This window comes from Salvelinus fontinalis, chromosome 13, assembly GCF_029448725.1.
Source record: "Salvelinus fontinalis isolate EN_2023a chromosome 13, ASM2944872v1, whole genome shotgun sequence".
Classification (NCBI taxonomy): domain Eukaryota; kingdom Metazoa; phylum Chordata; class Actinopteri; order Salmoniformes; family Salmonidae; genus Salvelinus; species Salvelinus fontinalis.
Window position 1 is genome coordinate 47,976,448 of NC_074677.1, and position 16,018 is coordinate 47,992,465.

The following is a 16,018-nucleotide window of genomic DNA, read 5'->3' on the forward strand; positions in this document are numbered from 1 at the left end:
CTATGGCGGGGGAAAGTTGCAGTGGTGGGGTCTGGGGAGGGAGTGTGCAACATAACTCACAGTAATGGCTTGTTAACAGGGGCAGAAGCAAGCGAAAAGCTTTTACAGGCCAAATAAAGCAGCTGTTTACCCTTAGCCCAGTCCAAATAAATCATGCCGACGCGCTGCCAACGCTCAGCCTCTACGGGTGCCTGTTTGCATTTCATTAACGAAATGATTCGTGAATCCAAAAGCTTTATGAAGAAACCTTAGGGAGACAACCACCCCCCCCCCCTCGCGCTCTCTTTCCCTCCCTCCCTTACCTGTTAGAACTGACTGATCCAGCTAGCTAGATGCAGCCATAGTGGGAGTAAATACCATAAACAAGCGAATTCTGTTGACTTTTCCCTTGTTTTGTAGGACAGGTATGCTAGGGTATGGTAGGAGAAGGGGTTTGCTTGACAACAAAAGTATGTGAAGAAGAAAACACCACGCTAATTCTGGGATTTAATCGAACCTGTGTTACAATATTATTTGATACTAGTAATATTATCATGTGGCTAATTGAAGATGGTAGAAGTATCTTTGTGTAATTTCACAAGAGTGGCATTTTTGATGGTTCACTTTAATGTTTGAACTCGTATAGCATTGGATAATATGGTCGAAGCAAGGGTGCTATGCACTATAAAAATCCCCATCTCGAAGAGCCCAGATACCTAATAATGTTCAATCATCATCAAGGCACCGGTGCATACAGAGCCGAAGCATACGGAGAGTGTGCATGTGAGCATGTGTGTGTGCAAGAGTATGTATGTGTGAAATAGAAAAGCCGCTGTCATTAAGCAGGGCTCTCCAGAAGGAAGATGGGACACCTTGCCAAGGGGAACGATTAATAACCACCAGATAAAGAGCTGGCTGCAAACAGCTTCCAAAAGAGAGGACACAACATGTTGCTGCTAACGGTGATCTATTTGTCTCGGTGAGAAACATTTGTCTTAATTCCTGCGTCACCCCAAATTATCACAGATTGATGCAACCCCAGCTGTCCCTGGATTCCACGTCCACCCGTCTCAGAAGCTGTGTGTGTGTGTGTGTGTGTGTGTGTGTGTGTGTGCGTGTGCGTGCGTGTGTGCGTGTGTGCGTGTGTGCGTGTGTGCGTGCGTGCGTGCGTGCGTGCGTGCGTGCGTGTGTGTATGTGTGTGTGTGTGTGTGTGTGTGTGTGTGTGTGTGTGTGTGTGTGTGTGTGTGTGTGTGTGTGTGTGTGTGTAGACAGTGGATGACACACAGCGTTGTGTGTGAAAACAAAACTCAAACTGTGTGTATGAAGCCTGGAAAGACTAGCTAAGCTGTCTCTGTTCCTGAACGATCCTAATGCTGTCCTCCAGCAAGCCTGGAAAAAAAGGTTAATCTCTCTCGCTATTCAGCTCTTGAGATTCTGCATTTCCTGATTCAGTGAGAATAACAACTCACCACAAAGACAAAGCACACTGGTTCATACCAAACCCCCTCATACAAGTTCCTCATTGCGTCATACATGGTAAATAAATGAATCATTGGGTTCTGCAAGTCAAAATGTTTAGCTACGCGTTATGCAGTGAGCCGTCTTACACGTGGTCAACAGGTGCTCCGAACCATCAACAAACTAACATCTGCATCTCTATTGACATGGAACAACAAAATACAATTGTAAGTAATCCAAACAGTTGTACTCACGGTCCATGTGACCTGGACAGAGGTAGAGCTGATAACCACAGGGTTATGCATGCTGGCCACTACATCACCCAGCTCCTTCTGGACACGACGATGGTCAACACCCTGCACTGGAGGACTGATGTCTGACAGAGAGAGAGAGAGAGGTGCTATTAAATATTGCCATCGAACCCGTTTGAAATGTTATGTTGGTATGGAGCACATTCTAGTTGGTACCTTGGGTGCGGACGGGCTCAGACATGGGGCTGGGGTCTCCGAGACCCTGGGCGTTGACCGCTCTGATGAGGAACAGGTAGACCGTGTTCGGTCGCAGGTCTTTGACCGTGAACTGTGTGGTCTTCACGTGGTCAGCCACAGTCTGCCAGCTGTTGCTGACCAGCTGACTGCTCACAGAGAACCGCGGAGAGGAAGAGCGTTAGTGAGCCCAGCCAAGGAAAGCTTTTACAGTAATAGCTCTCCATAGCTACAGTCCTATTGTTTTCTCTTGGCTAATTTAACTAGCACCATCAAGACACTGCACAGCTGGTCTGAAACCAAACCTAAACACTGAGTCAAATAGGCCCTGATCAACCTTCTTGGACTGCACATGTATGAATAGTCGTATGCAGACTATTCTGCAAAATCCCTGGGATTGTTGTGCTTGCCCTGGATGTGGCAGTGACCCATATGCCCACATAAACGAATACATCTGTCATTGCTCTTAAAGTTTGGGGTCATTTATTGAGGCTTCGCTAGGGGATACTGTTCCCAGACGTACCCAAAGGCCTCGATGACGTAGGAAGTGACCGGGGAGCCCTCCTCAGGCCCAGGTTCCCATGACAACGAGACACTGCTCTTGGTGACATCAGTGACCTCTGGCTTAGACGGAGGCCCTGGGAGGGCACTGGCATTGTGGGCCATGGAGTCTGTGAGGTCACTGGACTCTGAGAGGGAGGAAAGGAGAAAAAGCTCTCTCAAAAGGAATCAAAACGAAAGAGGCATTGAAGGAGAAAGGTGCATTAGAAATGGTGGAACTCTTTGGTGCGTTTGGCTTCAATCAATGGTGGGTAGAAGGGACAGTAAATCAAGATGTTACTGTACCTCTAACATCCAGGAAGGCACTCCATGAGGTCTCCCCACTTGAGCTGGTGGCAACACAGGTGTACAGCCCAGAGTCAGACAGCTGAGGAGGACAGAGGGGAACAAAGACAATCACAACCCACACTGACCAGCCAGTTAAACAATTCAATTATTTCACATTTCATTTTTTTTTTTTTTAAATAACATCCATCCATTAAAATGGTCATACAACTGACCAACCAAATATTATGCTGAGGAACAGATCAATCAACACCTCACAAACAAAGGTTGTTGTATGTTCATTGAAATATGTGTGCCTTCTTGATAGTAGTGATATTGTTTGGTAGTGAATCTCCACTATGGAAAGAGCTCGGCAGCCAGCAGTACACAAAAAATGCATTAACCTCCATTGGCCTGACTCACTCCCAGGGAGAGAGGGAGTGGGTGTGAATGAGAAGACGGAGTGGGGGAAGATGAAAAAAAGAGCCCTGGAAGTGCTGACGTTAATTTTCTTAATACATTTAATTTAGTACTAGTCAGCCCCCCACATCCTCAGCCCCATCATCATCAATACAGACACAGTGAAACAGAGACATGATAATCTATTTAATGCTGGCCGCTTTAACACTGGGGAACAATGACAGCTGGCCTCCCCCTTGCTCTCTCTCTCTCTCTCCGTCTCCGTCTCTCTCTCTCTCTCTCTCCCTCACTTTCTTGAACCCTCTTCCCTTTCTCCCTCTATTTTTGATTTATTTCCCCTCACTCCCTCCCCTCCCCTTCTCTCGGTCTCCTTATTTCACTTCCTCCATTTTCATAACCACGTCTCCCTAAGGTTTATTAAATCAACCCAGAGGACTGCAGCTTTGGCCAGTCTAATGGATATTCCAATGAGATTTGGGAGATAAAGGGGAGTGTGTGTATGTGTGTGTATGTAGACATCTTACACACACTTTGATGGTGGTGATATGCTGCTGTACATGGTTACACTCCCACTCCCCACATCACTGTCCATGAGTTAGAGCATCTCTAACCGTTGCCCAGGAGACTGGCTCTAAACGACAGCTTTAAATGACATACAAATCAATACCCTCTATTCATCTTTAAAAGCAACATGACTGCACTTGTCCATTTGAATTACATCCAACTGACATCAGATGGGAAGTGTTCTATCTTCTCTCTCAAAAAACAATATGACACACACACACACACACACAGAGGGACACACACACATACACACGAGGAGCGACAATCACACAAACCTTAACAGCCTGCCTTTGAGAATAGAGAGAAACCCTGAAGAACAGGCAGTGTATTGAAAAGAGGGCAAGGAAAGTAGAGAAGCAGAAAGGGAAAAGAGATGAAGCCACCGTGGCAGGCAGACTCAAGGCCAAATCAATCATGAGGGAACACAGTGTGGAGTGTGGAGCAGAGGCTTGCTGCTGTGACTAGGTGTATTGTGTTTGTACACCATCAGTCCTATAAACCCACCCTGGTGCTCTGGATCTGCAGGCTGCCAGGCTCCAGCAGGGCCATGCGAGGATCCTTCCCCAGCAGACTGAGGCCGTCCTTCAGCCAGGTGACGGTGGGCTCCGGGTCCCCTGACGCCTGGCACCTCAGCAGGGCCACACCCCCCACAGCCTGCGTCTGGTTGGATGGGCCCTGCCGGATGATAGGCGGGGGTCGGTCTTTTGAGGCTGGAGAAAAATAAGGAATCAGAAATCATGATCAGGAATTTACAACGAAACACAAACAATGAATTGTAGTTTGGTGCTATATATGTATTTGGTTTTTGACCCCATTAGTGAATTTACCACTGGAGACCCAAGGTCTTCTTGATGTATTTGTTGTGATAAGGGGTACCTGTTTTTGGGGGTCGTATGCAGGTTTCTGATAGTGCGTGCTCATGGCACCACATCACACCTTAGCACTCTAATTACAAGGTGTGGATTAACGATGGCTCGCCTACGGGGCTAATTACCCTGCCTTCTTTCACAACAGATTTGAACACATTCACACCCTCCCTCCCTCCCAATCGCCCCTCCTCTCCTATGACTCACCACTGCACCACTGCACCCCTTTACAAAACACTGCTTAGAATGAACACGCCAACCACAAGAGAAATGCATCTCCTTAATGCTCTTATATGCATGTTGTCATTCATTGGGCAGACTCCGCATTTCTGGGGTGTTCAATCTTTTCACGTTTTGTAATATCCTCTGTTCTCCTTACCCTCCTTATCAGTGCTGTTAGTCTCAACTCAGACAGAGTATTTGCAGCAGGTTCTAGAGCTCCTATTTCCTATCACAGCTCCTTCAGACTCAGAGGAACACAGTAACTCAACCAAGCAGATACCAGCCTTTTCCTCTCCCCACTCTATATGCATCTGCTAAATGGCATATATATATATATATAATTAATCATACATTGAGGTGCTGACAATGATAACATATACAATGTATAATAATATCATATATATATATATATATATATATATATATATATATATATATATATATATATATATATATATATATATGATATTATTATACATTGTATATGTTATCATTGTCAGCACCTCAATGTATGATTAATTGTACAACGGATATAGACTCTATTAATTGACTTTGATCAGACGCAATAACAAAAGATTACTCCTTTCTTGCATCATTTTTCACACTCAACCACTTGATCATTCCTTCACTCCCCCGTACAGTATACAGCGACACTATTTGCATGCTGATCTATCTTTTCCGACTCGCAGAGCAAGGCTCGTTTTCTTTCCCAAAACATCCTTGAGCAGATGCTATAATGTGTGTGAGAGGGAGCCAATAAATGAATGGAGAGCGAGAGAGAGAGAGACAGAAAGAACGAAAGAGACAGAGAGAAAGAGACAGAGAGACAGAGAAACAGAGAGAGAGAGACAGAGAGAGACAAAGAGACAGAGAGGGTATTGAAGAAAAGCAGCATCTCTACATCTTCCTCGAATGCCCCCGCCGCAGCACTAACATTCAGTGTAGGGAACATATAATCCAGACCCTCCGTCCACCAATCAAAATTGGAAGTGTCAGTCACATACTGTCAATGAAGTACTGGCAAGGAATCACTTCCTAAGTAGGCGAGATGATCGGAACCCCGCTCTTTCTCCCAGCTCCTCCATCGATATGCTCCTGCTCTGCATCAGATGACCCCACACCTAACAGGCATGAAGGTAGGCTGGCTGAACCCATAGCACGGGACTGGATGACAGTGTTATAAAAAAGGGGCTCTTCAAAAAGACACATCCCTGGTGGCGTGCCGGCCTTACAGGACATGACGAAAACTCTCCAAGCCTGCATAACAGACTCATAGAATGGAGTCAGGCCAGACATGATCCTGGAAGAAATGTTCACCAGGCCTTGCCCACCCTCGTGCAGTGGCAGGTACAAGGCTACAGCTTCAATCCAATGTTGTCCAGACCAGAAGAAATGTTCACCAGGCCTTGCCCACCCTCGTGCAGTGGCAGGTACAGGGCTACAGCTTCAATCCAATGTTGTCCAGACCAGAAGAAATGTTCACCAGGCCTTGCCCACCCTCGTGCAGTGGCAGGTACAGGGCTACAGCTTCAATCCAATGTTGTCCAGACCAGAAGAAACTGACAAGGGTCCTCTGAACCTCTTGTATCAGACACCCCGGTGGCTGTAACATCATTAGTCTGTGCCACAGAGTAGAGGCAGCTAGATTATTGGCTACCAGCAACCTTCCCCTATAAGACAGCTGGGGTAGCACCCATTTCCACCTTAACAATCTGGCACACACTTTCTCCACTACACCCTCAGTAATTTTTTTGAAAGACATGGGAGCCTAGAAAAACCCCCAAAGTTTTCATCCCATCTCTGCCCCACTGAATCCCCCCTGGTAACCGTGGAGCGGACCCTATATGAAGCTGACCTGCCCACAGCGATTCACTCTTTTCCCAATTGACTCTAGGTGAGGAGGCCCCCTCATACACCTTTAAAGTGTTTGAGAGAACCTTAACATCCTCACCCCCTGTAATAAAAACTGTCACTTCATCTGCATACGCAGACAGTGGTATCATGGGACCCTTCATTACTCGTGGCACAGAGAAACCAGTAAGCCTCGCTCTTAAAAAACAAAGCATTGGTTCAATTGACAGACAAAATAACTGTCCTGAAATTGGTCATCCCTGCCTGATACCCCTTTGGACGGGGATGGGGCAACTCAAACCACCCCCCACCTTCACCATACACGAGGCCCCAGCATACAGTAAGGTCATCCAAGACAAAAAAACATCCCCAAACCCAAAGCCTTTCATTGTTTTGAACAAGTACTAGTGGTCCACATGCTCAAAAGCCTTCTCCTGATCCAAAGAAAGTAAACCCACATTCACATCAGACAGTTTACAAATGTCTAAAACATATCTTATTAGAAAGGTCAGGTACACTGTAAGACTGGTCCTTGTGGACCAACAGCCAGAGATATTCTTTCAACTTGTTTGAGAGACACTTAGATATCATTTAAAATTCTACACACAGCAATGCAACAGGTCGCCAGTTAAAAAAAAAGAGCCAAATCCCCCTTTTTTGGCAACAATGAAAGCGCAGCACGTTGACAGGATACAGGAAGAGAACCCTCACGAAAAGATTCACACACCACTTCATAAAAGTCCCCCCCAATAGACCCCCAAAAGTGATTATAGAACTCAGATGGTAAACCATCAATGCCAAGGGCTCGGCCTGATGAGTGCTGCATAACTGCATTGGACAGCTCCTGCAGAGTAATGTCAAAGTCCAAAGTAGCTCTCTGCTCAGGGCCCAAATGAGGAAGTCCATGTAACAACTGTTCAGCACACAGAGAATCACAATCCTCCGCCTTAGAAATCCACGGCATGTTAAACGCATCTCACCGTCATCTGTGGTCCCCTTCCCATCGGGGAGACGAAGGCAGACCATCTGCGTTGCAATGTCGGAAAAAAAAACACTAGGAAAAAAAACACTCTGAGAATCCATATCCTTGAGGGTAGCAAAGTAAGAACTAATCAAGACACCTTTCACTCACTCTTTCATGTAAAAACGACCTCAGTTCATGTCTCTTGTCCTGTAAGTTCATGACTAGTCCGGGGTCATTCTGAGTGAGCAACTTCAATTCAATAGATTTGATGTCCTGTTCAGTCGCTTTAACTTCAATACGAGACACTGTTGACAAAACACGTGTATTTGGGCCTTCCCAACCTTCCACCATTGTCTCAAGGACTCGAAATTAAATTTGAATAACCTTCCATTTTCCCCAAAACAACAAAAACTTTTCACAAAACATGACATCATGTAACATCTTAACATTAAAATACCAATAAGGGGATGACCTTCGTGAACAGGAAAAGTCACAATATGGTGATCAGAAAACCCCACAGGAGTAATGTCACACCTTCGAACCCTACTACAGTAGTGCTCGGATACATACAACCTGTCTAACCTTGCTGCACTGACACACCTTTTGCATTACTTACTCTCCACACGTCAGAAAGCTCCAACTCAGTTAATAAACCAGACAGGCAAATAGCTGACCGCAGGTGAAATTCTTCAGCAGTGCGATCAACAGTAAAATCCACTGTACAGTTCCAGTCCCCCCCTAAAACATACACCCCTCTTGGTCACACTGCCTTAAGGTTTCCTTCATTTGATCAAATACAGCAATACATCCTGTACCCACATTAGGAGCATAAACATAACAAAAGTTTAAAAAAAATAACATAACATCTGCCTTGACCAATATAACCCAACCATTGACAATCTCTGTTGTAGACACCACAGTCACCCCTAAGCCTGAAGAAAACAAAATTGCCACCCTAGCACTGGAATTAGTATACAGTAATCCCTCGTTTATCGCGGGGGTTACGTTCCGAAAATGACCCGCGATAAGTGAAATCCGCGAAATAGAAAACTATTTTTTTTTTTTTACAATTAGCAACTATTACATGCATACAAATACAGTGACTCACGTGTAGGCCGTTTCACTGCTCTTCAGACTGGGCCGCTGCATCCTGACTGCGCTCTGCAGTGTTCTCTTCTTCTGAAGCCCGCGGTGCAGGTGTGTTTGTTCGGGAGAAGAACATAGTGATAGGCAGCTGTTGTCGCTCTTTTTTCTTCTTTGCAAAAAGATCCTTGTACACCGACATGCCACCATCGATTACGTTGGAGAACTGTAATGAACGGCTCATCAAAGGGTCCCATTCCTCAGCTACTCGCTTAAGTTCAGTGGCCATTCGCACCATGGTTGCTAAGCGACCAAGCGTTAGTCCTTCCTCCTCATCTCTCGTGTCCAATTCGTAGCATGTTTTGATACAAGAAGCGGGAGTGAGTTTTTAGCGAATCAGAATGCAGAGCACAATGTACCAAAAAAAAATAAAAATGCATTATGAAAATCCGCGAAATAGCGAATCCGCGATAAGTGAACCGCGAAGTGGCGAGGGATCACTGTATGCTGCCCCTCCCACCACATATCCCAGTCAACCTCGTTAGCCTCATCACTATGTCTCCTGTAGAAAACCTACATTCAGCCTTTTCTGTTTTATTACTTCTAATACCCAAGCCCTCTTATTCCTGGCCATTTCCCCATAAATGTTGAGAGAACCTACCCTTGGTAAACTCAGCAAAAAAAAGAAAACGTCTTCTCACTGTCAACTGCATTTATTTTCAGCAAAATTAACATGTGTAAATATTTGTATATACATAACAAGATTCAACAACTGAGACATAAACTGAACAAGTTCCACAAACATGTGACTAACATAAATGGAATAATGTGTCCCTGAACAAAGGGGGGGTCAAAATCAAAAGTAACAGTCAGTATCTGGTGTGGCCACCAGCTGCATTAAGTACTGCAGTGCATCTCCTCCTCATGGACTGCACCAGATTTGCCAGTTCTTGCTGTGAGATGTTACCCCACTCTTCCACCAAGGCACCTGCAAGTTCCCAGACATTTCTGGGGGAGAATGGCCCTAGCCCTCACCCTCTGATCTGACAGGTCCCAGACGTGCTCAATGGGATTGAGATTCGGGCTCTTCGCTGTCCATGGCAAAACACTGACATTCCTGTCATTCAGGAAATCACGCACAGAACGAGCAGTATGGCCTGGTGGCGTTGTCATGCTGGAGGATCATGTCAGGATGAGCCTGCAGGAAGGGTACCACATGAGGGAGGAGGATGTATTCCCTGTAACGCACAGGGTTGAGACTGCCTGCAATGAAAACAAGCTCAATCCGATGATGCTGTGACACACCGCCCCAGACCATGACGGACCCTCCACCTCCAAATCGATCCCGCTCCAGAGTACAGGCCTCGGTGTAACGCTCATTCCTTCGACGATAAATGCGAATTCAACCATCACCCCTGGTGAGACAAAACCGCCACTCGTCAGTAAAGAGCACTCTTTGCCAGTCTTGTCTGGTCCATCGACGGTGGGTTTGTGCCCATTGGTGTCATTGTTGCCGGTGATGTCTGGTGAGGACCTGTCTTTACAACAGGCCTACAAGCCCTCCGTCCAGCCTTTCTCAGTCTATTGTGGACAGTCTGAGCACTGATGGAGGGATTGTGTGCTCCTGGTGTAACTCGGGCAGTTGCTGTTGCCATTCTGTACCTGTCCCGCAGGTGTGATGTTTGGATGTACCGATCCTGTGCAGGTGTTGTTACACGTGGTCTGCCACTGCGAGGACGATCAGCTGTCCGTCCTGTCTCCCTGTAACTCTGTTTTAGGCGTCTCACAGTACGGACATTGCAATTTATTGCCCTGGCCACATCTGCAGTCCTCATGCCTCCTTACAGCATGCCTAAGGCACGTTCACACAGATGAGCAGGGACCCTGGGCATCTTTCTTTTGGTGTTTTTCAGAGTCAGTAGAAAGGCCGCTTTAGTGTTCTAAGTTTTTATAACTGTGACCTTCATTTCAACAACCGTTCCACAGGTGCATGTTCATTAATTGTTTATGGTTCATTGAACAAGCATGGGAAACAGTGTTTAAACCCTTTACAGTGAAGATCTGCAAAGTTATTTGGATTTTTACAAATTATCTTTGACAGACAGTGTCCTGAAAAAGGGACGTTTCTTTTTTTGCTGAGTTTACCTCCATATAACAAAGAGAAAGGAAAAGCAGAAGAAACCACAGAGAAACCAGACAAAGAGAAAAAAACACCATATGAGGCATGATCGTCATCATTGCTTTAATTCTCTCTTAACCTTTTCCCAATACTTTTTGCTGCCGTGACAGCAGTAAAAACATTCCTCAAGCGGAAACGCTTCTTCACACTCAACTGATCTAACCCCACCGTCTTCTGTAACACCACAGCTAACCTCACAAACTTATCAACATCAAAAAAATCTGCCAATTCGACATATTTCCCAAAAGTCTGATCCAGGAACCCATTTACCTCCTCTAGATTGGAAATTGAGTCGTCACCAGCTGCTATCATATCAGGAGAGATGTCCTTCTCCTAATCCTCCTCAACTGGAGAGGCAGGTAGCCTAGTGGTTAGAGCGTTGGGCCAGTAACTGAAAGGTTGCTAGATCGAATCCCTGAGCTGACAAGGTATACATCTGTTATTCTGCCCCTGAACAAGTAAGTTAACCCACTATTCCTAGGCTGTCATTGTAAATAAGAATTTGTTCTTAACTGACTTGCCTAGTCAAACAAAGGTAAAAAATTATAATTTTAAACTGAGGCCACAGACCCCTCACATCCCTCTCCCCACTTGTATCAGGCATCTCCTCCACTACCTCGGAGACTAGCCCCACCTGAACCCCCTCCTGTACCCCATTACTTGTAGTGGACATCTCCTCCACTACCTGGAAGACTAGGTCCACCTGAACCTCCTCCTGTACCCCATCACTCATACTGGGCATCTCTTCACCAGTCTGGGGAAATGGCCCCCCAGATCCAACCTTACCTACTACAACAATATTTTTCTGCTGCACATCAGACACTATGTTCCCCTCTGGCACAAGCTGCAACTCAGTACCCTCAACACGGACAACTTGTTCCTCAGCAACAGGCGCTTGTGACTGCTCTACCATTCTCAGCCCACCTTTCCCTACATCAGTGGGCTCAGACGTTACAAGGACCGCCTGCGTCCCTCCCTCCACCTTCTCCCTTTTCGGGCAAGCATGTCGCTTAGGGCCAACATCCCCACACTCAAAACACTATTGACTACCCGTACTAGCATAAGCCATAGTCTGTTGTCATACTTGACTTTAAACGATAACTCCAAAGTTTGCTCCGTTGAGTCCAAAAACATAAACACCTGTCGACGAAACGACATAACCTGTTTCAAAGCCGGATTTTGCAACCCAATGGGACAATCTTAATTGAAAGAGAGAGAAAAGAGAGAAGAGAGAGAAAAGAGAGAGAGGGAGAGAGAGAGAAACAGAGAGAGTGAGAGACAGAGAGAGAGGAGGGCAAACAGCTACCAACTGGCAATACCTCAGCACTTAAGATAATGATGCTCCTCGAGAGGAGGAGAGAAGTGTAAATGTAACACTTCATCAGGGAGAGAGTTCTCATCTGAACAGGTTCACTCTTTTCAGGATGTTCATGGCCTCTCTATGGTTCAACTTCCCACAGTGAGGCGCTAATGAAATGGATGAAGGCATTTGACCGATTAGCTCCTGCATCGTTCGCCACATCACATCTCAGCCAAGAGAAGTGCCAAGCATTAAACAGACAGCCTCTGACGCATTTTATGGCCGGCCCTTCAGTCAATGTTTTGAAGTAAGTGTGTGTGTGTGTGTGTAACGTCTGCTTCCAACTCACACTCTCAAACACATAGATCCCCTGAATGCAACTCACTCTCCAGATCCCAATCACCTGAATTCTGATCACCTGTTCACACACCTGTATGTCATCATCACACACTATTTAGTTCAGTTCTTTGCACCCCATCATTGTGAGGTATTGTTTGTTTTGTAACACTTTTATTCGGAGTGCTGTGTTTCCCGAAATCTAATCCTCCCATGTATGATAATTTGGCCTGCCTCACTAATGACGCCTTTTGCCTATTCCCTGCCCTTACTTTAGCCTTTCGGATTTCCTGTTTCAACCTATTGATCTCCCAGACAACGTTACTAGCCTTTTCCCTGCCTGTACTGTTGCCTTTTTGGACTGTGTATGACCTTCTGCCTGCCCCTGGACCCAGCTACCTGCCTCCTCCTGTGGTCCTTTACCAATAAACACCTGCTGCGCCCTGCGCTTGAAACCAGCTCTCTGTCTCCCATCGTGTTCGTTACAGTGTTTGTGTGCTTGTATTTAGCTGTGCATTGTTCTCAGGCAAGACGCACAATTGTGTTGGCAAAGGTTCTGCAGGTGTCTGTTGGTTAGGATATGCAGGTGCACAGTGTGTGTGTCTGTGTGTGTGTGTGTCCATGGTGTATATGTGCTGTATGCTCTCACCGTCTGCCACCTCCAGCTGAGCCTTGGCCAGGATGCTGCCGGCCACAGTGAGGGCCTGGCAGGTGTAGTAGCCTGCATCAGAGCGCTGTACAGAAGAGATGGTCAGCTCTCCACTCACTGACACTGTCACACGGCTGTCTCCCTGGGCTGGCTGGCTGGGGAACAGCAGATCCTGGAAAGATAGGAGAGACTCATTAGCATGGTGTTTTGTCCTGTGCCCAATAGAAAACCAGCAGGAAACATGGCGAGATACAATTGACATGTTGCAGTTAATAGCGAGAGTGAATAGTACATGTTAACTGTACTGTGCTAAATGGTTAATACATTCAGTTAGTTATATAAGAGATGTGAAGGAAGAGGAGAGAAATGTAGAGTGACAGGAATTAAACAGAGGGAGTTTTAATTGCAGTGAGTGTCATCCTTGGCAATACAATGCTATATAACAGTATAGTCCTACACGCCACACATGTACAATGCGAGAGCACACTGCATTGACTAAAAAGCACCAACAAGTCAAACCAATCATCTGGAGCCTTGTTCTGTTTTCCTCCATGTCCATTCTCAGTGTTCATTACTGACTAGCGCTCCTATTCACTCACTTATACTAGAAATGTGTGTGTAATTCAGTAGTAAGTGCGGGGGCCGAGGCGTCAGGGTCCTCTATCTGCTCAAGGTGGTTAGTCATTTACACTGTGGGTGAGAGGCGGTCAGCCCTGCCCGTGATGAAGCCCTGCAGTAGAGGTCTTGACATTGAGTGAGTCCTCACTGCCGCCCACTCATAGCCTTGAGATCTCGATCTCTCTATCGCTTAACTGAGATTTTTCCCCATTCCGTGTCCTGAGAGCTGACAAACGGAGGCGAAGGCAAGGACATTAGCCTAATCCCATTATGCCTAATTACGCTAATGTAGCAAATTAATGCTGTTTCTTGTGAAAGAAATGGCTGGTCAGAGCATGTGGAGTGGACTGATGAATGATGGCCACTTCATTATGTGACTGTCACGGGGACGGGAGTCCTGACTGCCACCTCTGGTCCCACGGCTCTAGCCACAGTCCAATCAGGACCAAACCTTCATGTCTCAATTAAGACAATTAGGAGAAGGTTGTTTTTGTTCATGTGCGTAAGAAGAGGCCAATACACATAGGCAAGAGCTAACACACGCAGGCACAGTCAAGTATGCAGACATTCAACACACGTTATTCAAACAGGTGTTTCTTACCTGGCTGCCCTCTCGTTGCCAGAACACAGTGGGTTGGGGGTTGCCCTTGGTCTCACAGGGGAAGGTGGCTGTGCGCCCCTGAGCCACGATCTGGTCCCGGGGTCGCACCACAAACTGGGGAGCCTCTGAAGACCAAAGGTCAGAGAAGTGAAACCACTGTCACCACAACACAGCAGGAAGACATTTAGAGACAGTTCTGATTATGTGCACAAACTAATCAAGGGAAGCGACAGGTTACAGCTCCAGGCTACAAGCTACAAACTACAGGCTACAGGCTACAGGGAACATGCAACAGGTGACTGTCTAGTAGTCTCTCTGAAGAAACATTACTACAGGTACCAGACCATACAGACCATTCATCCTGCTGGCCACAAACCTGAATGAATGAGACCAACTCATGGGCACGTGTGCTTTTACATGTACATTCTCCCCTTGTAGTCTCTACATCAGAACTACTGCATATCAACTACTATATCTTGACCAGCAAGTTGGAGAAACAGAGGGGTGGAGGGCTGGGTTGGGTGGTTCAAATTAAGGAGGAGCATGTGCATGTACTAGTATGTTGAATAATCAGGTGTGAATGTGTGCTGGTTTTTAATGGGTGTGTATGTACAGTACCAGTCAAAAGTTTGGGCACACCACAATATATTATATATTTGAGATTCTTCAAAAGGAGCCACTCTTTGCCTTGATGACAGCTTTGCACACTCTTGGCATTCTCTCAACCAGCTTCATGAGGTAGTCACCTGGAATGCATTTCAATTAACAGGTGTGCCTTGTTAAAAGATAATTTGTGGAATTTCTATATTATTTATTTCCTTCTTAATGATTTTGAGCCAATCAGTTATGTTGTGACAAGGTAGGGGTGGTATACAGAAGATAGTCCTATTTGGTAAAAGACAAAGTCCATATTATGTCAAGGACAGTACAAATAAGCAAAGAGAAACGAGAGTCCATCACTACTTTAAGACATGAAGGTCAGTCAATCTGGAACATTTCAAGAACTTTTAAAGTTTCTTCAAGTGCAGTCACAAAAAACATCAAGCGCTATGATGAAACTGGCTCTCATGAGGACCAACACAGGAAGACCCAGAGTTACCTCTGCTGCAGAGGATACGTTCATTAGAGTTAACTGCATCTCAGATTGCAGTCCAAATAAATGCTTCAGAGTTCAAGCAACAGACACATCTTAACATCAACTTTTCAGAGGAGACTGCGTGAATCAGGCCTTCAGGGTTGAATTGCTGCCAAGAAACCACTACTAAAAGGACACCAAAAAGCAGAAGAGACTTGCTTGGGCCAAGACACACGAGTGGAATGGACATTAGACCGGTGGTCCAAATTTGAGATTTTTGGTTCCAACTGCCGTGTCTTTGTGAAACGCAGAGTAGGTGAACGGATGATCGCTGCATGCGTGGTTTCCACTGTGAAGCATGGAGGAGGAGGTGTGATGGTGTGGGGGTGCTTTGCTGGTGATACTGTCAGTGATTTATTTAGAATTCAAGGCACACATAACCAGCATGGTGACCACAGAATTCTGCAGTGATACACCATCCCATCTGGTTTGCGCTTAGTGGGACTATCATTTGTTTTTCAACAGGACAATGACCCAAAACA

The 16,018-nt window shown here is 45.9% G+C and overlaps 1 protein-coding gene across 4 annotated transcripts in view; it reads right to left on the reverse strand.

The window, feature by feature from the left end:
- The window catches only part of LOC129868828 (roundabout homolog 2-like), a 178,262-nt gene that overhangs the window by 23,202 nt on the left and 139,042 nt on the right, over positions 1-16,018 (reverse strand). For all 4 annotated transcript variants that reach the window (XM_055943107.1, XM_055943106.1, XM_055943109.1 and 1 more), the window contains exons 7-13: positions 14,402-14,526; positions 13,183-13,354; positions 4,237-4,442; positions 2,770-2,851; positions 2,447-2,612; positions 1,906-2,072; positions 1,693-1,814 (exon numbers count right to left, since the gene is read on the reverse strand). In XM_055943107.1, the coding sequence (XP_055799082.1) occupies positions 1,693-1,814; positions 1,906-2,072; positions 2,447-2,612; positions 2,770-2,851; positions 4,237-4,442; positions 13,183-13,354; positions 14,402-14,526 (1,040 nt within the window). The remainder of the gene's footprint in view (positions 1-1,692; positions 1,815-1,905; positions 2,073-2,446; positions 2,613-2,769; positions 2,852-4,236; positions 4,443-13,182; positions 13,355-14,401; positions 14,527-16,018) is intronic.